This window comes from Haplochromis burtoni, unplaced genomic scaffold (genome assembly GCF_018398535.1).
Source record: "Haplochromis burtoni strain Fernald_Lab_line unplaced genomic scaffold, NCSU_Asbu1 Contig_224, whole genome shotgun sequence".
Taxonomy (NCBI): Eukaryota; Metazoa; Chordata; class Actinopteri; order Cichliformes; family Cichlidae; genus Haplochromis; species Haplochromis burtoni.
This window is the reverse complement of record NW_024582585.1, coordinates 676,206-686,830: the sequence shown is the minus strand read 5'-3', so window position 1 is coordinate 686,830 and position 10,625 is coordinate 676,206. Positions and strand designations below refer to the sequence as shown.

General features: G+C 41.0%; 1 protein-coding gene across 1 annotated transcript; it reads left to right on the top strand.

Moving 5' to 3' along the window:
* Window positions 1-6,260: 6,260 nt before the first annotated feature.
* LOC121815469 lies at window positions 6,261-7,951 on the top strand. Its single transcript, XM_042226718.1, has 2 exons — window positions 6,261-7,019; window positions 7,432-7,951. Exons 1-2 carry the CDS (start codon window positions 6,285-6,287, stop codon window positions 7,756-7,758), a joined length of 1,062 nt encoding a protein of 353 aa, XP_042082652.1. The 5' UTR covers window positions 6,261-6,284; the 3' UTR covers window positions 7,759-7,951.
* Window positions 7,952-10,625: the final 2,674 nt, after the last annotated feature.

Below are 10,625 nucleotides of genomic sequence, written 5' to 3'. Positions count from 1 at the left end.
ATGATGATGGATGGATGATGGATGGATGATGATGGAGGGATAATGGATGGATGGATGAATGATGATGGATGGATGATGGGTGGGTGGATGATGACAGATGGATGGATGGATGTGTGTCATGTGGTAAAATATGTTTGTCTCAAAGGTTTTTTGCTGTCACATTTCGTGATGATGTCAGTGTGCGTCTTTGTGTCAGGCTGCTGCAGGGTGATGACCACACTGTTTTCTCTCTTGTGCAAAAAATGAAGAGAAACAGCTCAGGGTTCAGGTGTGTGAATAATACACACGCCTTTCCTCAAACCTGAACTGGTGTGATAAAAGACACACCAGTTTGACTCCACAGTGAGCTGTGGCTGAATTGAAAAAAACTGACAGCTCAGATGTTTGTTGTTAGGAGGTAAAGACGTACATCGTTAACTAACTGTTTTTGTGGTGAATAGAAAAGTCTCTCCCTGATCTCTGCTTGTCTTCACGAGCAGGACAGCTAATGTTTCTACCTGAGCTACCGAGAGCTACCTGCAGACTAACCCACCTCCCCCCCGTCCTTGGTGTCACCTCACTCTGACGTTAGCTGTGACCACGATGATGGCCTTGTAATTGGTTTCCATTAGAGCGCTCTCTTCCATCCTTCCCATCAGGCTGCGCAGGAGGGGGCGTGCCCTCAATTGTCCGCAGACAGAAATGCTCGCGCCCAGCCGCCTGATAACCTCGGACAGAGGAGGGGGAGGGTCAGAGTTATAATGAGGACCGTCCAGCGTAACGAGGACATCGTGCTCTGACTACAGAGGCCACACACACACACACACACCTTCTAGCATGAGGGAGAAAACGCTGACCTGCTCGAGTGCCTGTGTTCCTCCAGTCTGACCTCTGACCTCAGTGTGTCGGCCTCTCAGGGAGACGTTAGCTGCAGATCAGAACATGGTCTCCAGCAGCGTTATGTAAGAGTTTAAAGTGAAATGCTGTTGTCTCTGTGTGATGGAGGACCTGAGTGTCACACACGAAACCCAGCACGTTAGAGCAAAGCTTCCATCAGCTGCTGGAGATGGCGCTCCAGCACATGATACCCAACCTTCAGCTTCACCTCCCACCGTGAGACTGAACCGGCTCCAGTGCTGGCTTTCAGCAGTGCCACTGTGACCTGCTGTTCACCTGTGAGCCCGCCCCCTTTCTCCATGTGCAGATGACACAGGCCTGTGTTTATCAGCTGTGAGTCACACTTAGCGAGCCAATGAACATCAGTTACCTGAAAAACAACAAGACCTCAGCAGGAATTAGAAAAGTTTACCATGCTTCCTGCAGGAGCTGTTCTGAAACCCAGGATGAACATATTAGACAAGAAACCTTTGTCATACCACCAATGTCAAATTCTAGATAGATATCATCCTTTTACATTTTATTAATTTCAAAATATTTAAATCTGCCTGTCTAATCTATAAGGTGGTCTGGCGCCTCCACCAATGAGTGATCTTATTAAACAAAAGTCTAGCAGTATTACTGGGTCTTGATTGACTTAAGCCACGGTGAGAGGTGATTGTGAATTGGCATTTAGAGGGACCACCTTTTCACAGAATGCTCTGTCATATCAGGGAGCTTCTGGAATAGCCTTCCACTGTCAGTGAGGGAAAGCACAAGTCTCCCTCTATTTTTAGGAGTCATTTAAAAGGGTGGCTGATGGACACACAAGCATGTGATCATGTCTAATTAATCTTGATTATATATTGGACGTGAAATAGAATTACAAAAAGGGAAACAGTTATTGGTGCAATGGGTCAGTGCAATATCAGGGCATGTGCAATATAATTGATGTGTTTCTGTTATTGTTTGCTATGTTGTCCATTTGTTTTTGTTATTGTTTGTTCTAATATGATGTGATCACTGTTTCTCTATATAAATGGTCTGTAAATACTGTCTCTGTGTGTTTTTTACTAACTTGTGTGCAGCACCAACCTGTCTGAGGGTTTGCAGATGGAAATTAGCTGAAGGCTATAATCTGGCATATTTACATTTGTGAAAATGTTCATTATTATGTATTGTCCCTCTTTCTAAATAAATAGATAAATATTTAAAAAATGCCTAAAGATGAGGTTTGGAGGCGGAGTCTGACACACCTGGTTCTGACATTATTGCTGTTGACCTCTCGGTGGCAGGACTGCACATATCTGCAGGTTTTAGAAGGTTAGATGAGATTTAGTGACATAAAAGAGCGCATTTGTGCTGCAGTGCGAGGGAATGAGAACATTTAATGACCTGTTGGACGTTATTACACACCTGTGGCTGTGCTAACATAATCACTCTACTGTGTTGTGCGGAGCATCAACAAATTAGATTTCTGTTCACATTAGCCGGCACTGCTGGGACGTTTAAAGTCATAATGCACATTAATATTCAGCCGTCACCAGTGGGATAAAAAGACTCATGCATGAGTTCAAATGCGACCTTCTGGGTGATGATGAGGAGAAGGATGCCTATCAGATGAGGATGAGGAGCAGGAGCAGGAGGAGGAGGAGGAGGAGGAGGGGGGTCAGGCCAATGCAGGCAGCTGACGGGCGAGGCTGTGGACAGATGAAGTCTGTGAAGTGTCGGGGGATTTGGGGCTGCAGCTGTTTGTGATCAGACTGACTGACAGATGGTGTCTTACGTAAGCCTGCTGAGGCTCCCCTCTCCTCTCCAGATGTGTCTCTGCTTTGGTCCCTGGCTCTGTCCAGATGTGGAGGAATCCTCTGGCAGTTGAGCTCAAACGCTCCTATGTAACGCGGGAACTCCTTGGTGCTGCAGTAGGACCACGTGAGCCTGACCTGGTCAGGGTTCAGCTTTGTTTGGGACCGTGTGACTTTGGCAAGTGCAGCAAGGTGAAAAAGAAGTGACTGAAAATGAAACGTCTGCAGCTGGAGATGTGGAGTGCAGGACAGATAGGCGCCTCTGTGTGTTTCACATGCAGCTCTTCCTCGTCCAGCAGGATCTGTTACCAAAACATCCTAGAAGGAGGAGGTGTTGTCCAAAAACTCTCTGCAAGGTGAGGAGGAACAAACACGAGGAGACACTGATGAATAATATCACAGGAGAGCATCAGGAACCAGAAACAGAAGGCAGAACATGGCCACTGGCCTGCACATTGAAGCTACACAGCTAGGGTGATGCTGTCCTACACATGTCTGATTGGTCAGCAGGCGATGATTTCATACGTGCTGATCTCTAACCTGGAACTCAGCATCAGTTACCAAGGCGATGATCAGAGGAAATCCTGCTTCCTGCTGCAGGATTTAGGAACAAAAACGTGAATCCAGAACTAAGAAACAAAATCAGAGATGAGTTTGTGAACATTTAAACAGCAATTTTAGGATTCAGGTGACTGATGATGCTCCTCACACCTGGATTAAAGGCACCTCTGACCACAGCTGTTAAACATCTGGAACTGAGATTCGATTGTGGTTTAATGGCTGTATTGAAACTCTCCAGCTGAGAGATTTAGTGGAGCTCGCCAGCATCATCACAAGCTGAGCCCACAGACTGGTGTCTGAGGAGGGCGTCGCCTCAGAGCTCAGTCCAGCAGACAGGAGCTCCTGCAGGTCAGTGCAGGCAGGTAGAAGAGCTGCTTGGAGGCTGGAGGTGGTGTTTAGGAGTGTTGGTCTTCACTCTGCTCTAAGCCTGAGCTGTGGTATTTTTAAACCCTCATTACTTCAGCATAATCATTAAGTTTTATGTCTGTACATCAGTGAGAAGCACACCGCTCACATATTTTCCTCTCCTGAGCAAACGGCTCGTTTTCCTGACGTGTTGATCACAGTTTTTCATCATTTTCTAATATCACGCTTCAGTGTTAAAGGCCTGCATGGGAGCATAACGAGCTCCCTCCTCAGACTCAAAGAAGCCGCCAAGGGAGCCGAGAGTGGCAAAGCACTGCTTCAGGGCCAATTAAGATGAGTGAAGTCTGTGTTTCCAGGTCCTCAGGAGAGTGATGGAGCTTTATCCACACCACCCGCCATGTTTGGAGGAGGAAACTGAGTGCCCTCTGGAGGCCGGTGACACAGCAGATACTTTGATCCTCTCGCCATCGACTGCAGCGTGAAGCAGAAACACAGCAGAGGTGCTTCCTGTTAGAGACTGAAGCCCTCCAGCCAGAAGCTTGTGGCTGAAAGCTTGTGGGGTCGTAAGTCTGTGACGTCTTCATGAAGGATTCAGGAAACGCTGACGAGGTTTCATCTTCCTGCTTTTACCTTTACCTGCAGACAAGTATGTTCATCAACTCAATGACACACCAACCACCCACCACTCCCTGCTCACACAGGTGTACTGAGTGACTGACACAAATAATCATAACAACAATATTTACTTTACGATATAACTATATGATAGAAATCAAAAATATTAACATTTAATGATAACAACAACATTTCAGATAAAGGGGAAAGAAATCATCACCAAAAAATAAAAATTAAAAGTTTTTGATTAAAATATTTAGAATGAAGTTAGAATTTGAAAAAAAGAAAAAATAACATCAAAAAGATTTTAAAAATCAAGTTTATGAGAATAAATATATAAGAAAAGAAAAAAATATGAAGCAATAAAAACGTAGAAGAAGAAGATCAGAAAATAATAATAAGGCAACACTCTGAAATACTGAATAATAAAAATATCCCTCAAAATTTAGCAAAATAATAAATATTAGAAAACATGGTGTTTAATATAAGATAATTTTTTTAAATGCTTAATAATAAAAGCAATTAACTGAAAGCCAAAATGATTAGAAACGAATGTTAGCAACAAAATTTTAAGCCATTAAACAAAACGATAAATGAAATAAAAAGCCGCGTCTTTACAGTAACAGCGAGTCACAGGTTCAACTTTACTCAAAGTTGCTGTGTGAGGAAAAACACTAATTCAGAGATAAAATATCAAATCCCCGATTAAACATGTGAACAAATGAATGATTTGATAAAAACTACATGAATGTAGAATTTGTAAATGATAAAAAAAACAAAACACCAAACGTTTATTTTATTATTTAGCTTAATTTTGCCTGAGAAGGGGAGCACACCTGGACAGGTGAGCAGGCTGTCACCTCTGCAGCCAATAGAAGGGGACTAAGAGCACATTACCTGCATGTGTGTTTTGTGGACTGTTGGAGGAAGCTGGAAAACAAATGCCGTAACAGGGAGAACATGCAGACTCCACACAGAAGCTGTTACTCCACGTGAGTGATGAAGACGGAGGAAAATTGTGGCGTTATTTTGTGCCCCTCTTCTGAGCGCGTGTAAACAAAAAATGGAAGCGCAAATGTTGCATTTTGAGGAGAAAATTATTTTGGGCAAAGAAAAGTTTAATTTGAGAGAACAAAATGCATTGCTGCGTGAAAGCAATGTATTTCAGTGTTTGCTATTATCCATATACACACACACAACCCCTCTCGCTCAAATCTCTGCTCTGTGTGCTGACAGACATCTGCGGACCTGCTCTCAATGTGTGGTTCGCGCTCACATCTCTGCTCCTTGCACGCTTAACTCTCTGTACACAGTTATAAGTGTGCCACAAAACGAAACAATTACATACTTGGATGCCAATATTCTAATTGGCTGTTCCTGTTCCAGGAGCACGGTCCAGAATATAGCTAAATCCATTTTCGGTTAGTATGTTTAATTATTTTATTTTAATATATATAATTAAGACCAGTGTTTGTTTTAATCTAGTTTAAACCAAACTACTCCACTGGATTTAACTACATTCTGGACCGTGTTTCCGGAATGCAGTAGCTAGCCAGCTGATTGGATACCGTAACAGCCAATCAGAATATTGACATCCAAGTCTGTGATTGGTTGGTTTTGTGGCACACTTATAACGGTGTACAGAGAGTTGAGCGCACGGAGCAGAGATGTTGTGAGCGAGAACGACACACTGAGATACGGAAGCGTAGAGCTGCCACCCAGGCAAAAGAAAAATACAAGTGTATCACGTTATAACGTGAAAAGTTTATTCTTCTAACAAGATACTTTTCCCGTTTGTACAATATACTATCATGTTTGTACAATATACTATCACGTTATTACAATATATATAATTATCACGTTCGTACAATATAAATATTATATTGTACGAACGTGATAATTATATTGTTTGAACAATAAAGTTTTCATATTTCATATTCATATTATAACATATATTTTATTGTTCGAGCATGATATATTGCCGTAAAACTACGGAAGCGTAAAACATAGTGAAGTGGGTGACAGTGGAGATCAGAGTGCGAGAAAATGGCTCGTTTATTGGGATTAATTAAGTTATATTTTATGCTTGGATTGAGGCATGGGGAGATTTTGCTGTTATTGAGCAGTTTGGACAGGAGAAAGAATGAGTCCGATCCGATTGAGGTGGCACGATTTCTTATTGATCAACTGGAGGGACATGGGAGGCTCCATGGATACAAACTACATCACCTGAACTGCATTCAGGCAGGTTATGTTGTCACGCAGAGTACTGTGAGACATTTACTGAAATATCTTGACCCTTACGGTGTTGAGCAACGACGCAGAAATCGCCTAATGCGACGCACGTATGTAAATCCTGGACCAAATTTCATGTGGCATGTTGACTCCTATGACAAACTGAAGCCTTTTGGAATCTGTATAAATGGAGCTATTGATGGCTTTTCGAGAGTTATGATTTGGCTTCATGCCTATTCAACAAACAATGATCCCAAAGTCATTGCTGGATATTTCATAGCAGAAGTTGAAAAGAGGATGGGAACACCTGCTAGGATTCGCTCTGATTTGGGAACAGAAAATGTCATAATGGCCGAGATGCAACGATTCTTGCGCTGGACTATGGATCCGAACGTCAGAAACTGTTTTATTACTGGATCCAGCAATCACAATCAGCGTATTGAAGGCTGGTGGGCCTTTCTGAGACGACATCATGCTCAGCACTGGATAAATCGTCTCCAGGAACTAAAAGACCATGATTGCTTTTCTGGATGTTTTTTGGACAAGCAGCTCATATTGTTTACGTGCCTGAACGTCATCGAGGTATGTAACCATGTTTATATTCTTTTAATGAGTCATTGTGTGTGTGTGTGTGTGTGGTGTGTGTGGTGTGTTAGTGTTGTAGAGAAAGAGAGACACGGAGAGAGAATAAAAAGTTCTTTAACACTACCATGCCCATCCCTATTATCAACTGCGTTCAGGATATGAAAAAATGCATATTTCATATTTATTTGATAAACTCTGTTTTTCTGACTGTCACTATGTGGTGCTTTTGATTGATTGATTGATTAATTGATTGATTGATTGATTGATTGATTGATCGTACTTTATTCATCCCGAGGGAAATTGGGTTAAGGCTGCCAGCCGTGCCAGCGCCGTTTTGGGTAACATGTTGAGCCAAGAGAAATGTGTTCTTTTACTGATATGAGATTTTTAAATTTTTAATATTTAATAGGAAGAGCTGCAGCAAGTTGCACATATGTGGAACACCCACATAATACGCAGAAGCAGAAATGCAGTTGCTCCAAGTGGACGTCCGATTCTCATGTACACCATCCCTCATCTATTTGGAGGACAGGATCATCTGAAAGAGGTTTCTCGGGAGGCAGTGGATGCTTGTAAGCAAGAATGTCAACAGAGAGGACCTTATACCTGTGATGAAACCGTTTTCAGCTTGTGTTGCCTTATAATGTCAGAGAACTTCTTACTTCCACCAAGCACAGCAGATGAATCCATTGAACGGTATCTCTTCCTGAGAGCCTATATACTGAAGGACTTATAAACCTAAATATAATTGGGCTTTGGGAATTTTTACGCACATATTTTTTGGCACAATGTTTTATTTGTGCAATAAACAATAGAAAAGACAATCATTATTATTTTGTTTGGATTTTCGGTTCAAGATAGTAGCAAGCAAGCAAGTCTAAATATATTTTACCAAATCTGTGTACTCCAGTGAAGAATCAAAATTAAAGCAGGTCCTTGTATTAGTATTGCTTTTCTTTTTTTAATATTTTGACTGAGAGATTTATGCAAAAAACTGGTGTTTTCTTCCCATCTAAAGAAAACATCTGACACCTGTTTATTAACTGAAATGAGAACATTGAAGTAAATGCTTGAATACGCAAAATGTTTTAAAAAGTAAATCAGTAGAAAGATGTGCATTGAAAAACCTCAACCTTTTGGCATGTCCAATTATTTTTTAACAGAATTTCTATTATATCTGATTTCTGTTTTAAGACTGTCGAAAAAACATTTTTTAAACTGCTGATCCTATACATTATCATTCATGAAATATTGTTTTCAATTTTACTGAACACATTGTGCAACTGCTATTCATCCACGAACAGTTTCTTGTAAAGTGGTAAATGTAAAAATTCTGCATTATTTAATAATTAACAAACACTGTTAGATGTTAACCTCCCTTTTATTTGTGTTCAAGGAGAAGAAAACACGGACTCTTGATAAACACTACAAAACTTAACTTATGTGCCAATTTTCTGTCTTTTATTACAGTCAACTATTGCATCAAACACATTGCCTTCCAAAGTTATTCCCTTAAAATATGTTCTAAACAAATGACTGGTGGAAAGGTAAAACAAATATACTTGGAAATAATTAATATTAAGTCTTTTGAATTATTACTAAACAAAACATCCCCTCTAGCAGACATCTTGTATCCTACAAAACTGCACCACAGACCTGTGGAAAAGGACCTTGACACATGATAAGAACTAATAATAAGCATAGTTCACCACTTGCTGCTAACCATATGAACTTATTAAACATAATTAGTTAACATTTAAACTAAAACTTTTAAGTATGAAAATTTAAACTGAAACTTACATTTTTCATGGTGGAAACAAATTGATGTTATCCACAATTTTTGAAAATAAATTCAAATATGAAATAAAACACTTCCCTGAAATTTAAGCTCTTTCTTTTTTTATACAATGATGTGTTCCCTGTTTGTGGGTTTAACAAACTTTAGAGCTTCATAGCCAGTCATTGTTAGTGCAAACCTTTCATTCTTTGGTTTAAACATGATGGACTTTAATCAAGCTATGCTGAACTCATAAGAGCTTTTAGCAGCCAAAACATTGTTCAGTTCATTTCGTAGTTCTGGGTAGGACGTGTATGTCCATGGTAGTTCCAGAAGAGGGCCGCATGTGTGTGCCACAGGTCGTCGTGCCAGTCCATCCACAGGCGTGAACAGTACCTCAACCTTGTCAACACAGATGACATCTGACCCAGTAAGAAACCTGAACATCCTTCTGAGCCCTGTATCGTCAAGTCCTCTGATGTACTGGTGCAGAAATCTGAAGCTCTGCTTCTCTGCTTGAGTGGTGGGAGAGGCAGTAAGCAACTTCAAAAGCTTTCTCGTTGTTGGCTTTTTATCCTCATACATTTGTAGGACATCTTGTGGGCTTTGAAAAGCTTCTTTTAGGAAGTAGCTTGCAACTAAGGACATTTTCTCTGCGGCATATGCTGGTTTTTGGATTAATTGTTTGTGTGCGACTTTCAGAAGAAGGCCTTTTAAGTTCTCTTTGGTTGGAAGCACTGATACATCCAGGCGATCCATGAGATCCAGCACTTCATCCCTGTCTTCATCTGAAAGATCTTCTTTTAGTGCCCTTGTTATCAGATCCCTATCTGATTGACTTAGGTAAAAGAGAAGACTTTCAAACAGCAGATCATCTGATACTTGATTCTCACCGAAGATGAGTGCCACTGTGAAAACAGGAGCAAGGCGACAAGGGAAATATCCATGGTCTTGAAATCCCTTCAGTAAAATTCTACCCATGGATTTCCACTCTTCTTCCTGCCATTTAGGAGACAGTGATGGCACTCTGAACTCCTCTCCTTCAGCTGTGTTGTCCACAAACTCTGACCAAAATGCAGCATACACATCTCTTGATACGCCATCTGCGTCAGCTCCTTTTTCATCAATGTAGGTGTATTTTAGAGGGTGTATGAGGAGTGCTGGATCTTTGAACTGGCTGATCATCTCCTCCAGAATAGTAACCCTGTGAAGTTTGATGGTAACACAGACAACATCATATGATCCTGCAGAGCTTATTGCTTCATTGCTTATAGATGTATCTGGACTACTGACTGCTGTGTTTGTTGGAGGAAGTGTAATGGATGTGATGACCAGATCATCTTCCTCAAACTGCAGGAATGGTTCATCTATTACAGTGTCATCAAGTTGACAAGGCAGAGGCTCTCCAAGGTAGGGTCCAATCATTACCTCAGATGTGTCTAATAATACATCTTCATCAGCATTCCTAGATTCTGATGATGAGATCACAACAGTGTGAGAAGCTTCTTCATCTCCTTGATGTGAGTCAGTCAGTTGTGTAACATTGTTTATCTTCATCATCTTCATCATTGGAAAATCTTCTTGTGCACAAGTAAAATCTCAACATTCCCATTTTAAGTGCTGAGTAGAGTTCTCCAACTGTGACATCTTCATCAAATACGGCCTCTTCCTGATAGTCTAATATGTCATGACTGAACACCTCCCATCTTCCAAATTTGCTTTTTCCACTTGGAAAGAAAAGATCTTTAGCATACTGTAATATGTCAGCTTTTTTGGAGTCTTTGGGCACATCAAAGGTCCTTGTTCCTCCTCCTCTGCGCTTTCTC

Coding starts and splice junctions, on each gene's coding strand:
- LOC121815469 (XM_042226718.1), top strand. CDS start 6,285: ATGCTTGGATTGAGGCATGGGGAGATTTTGCTGTTATTGAGCAGTTTG. Junction 7,020..7,431: donor CGTGCCTGAACGTCATCGAG/GTATGTAACCAT, acceptor AATATTTAATAG/GAAGAGCTGCAGCAAGTTGC.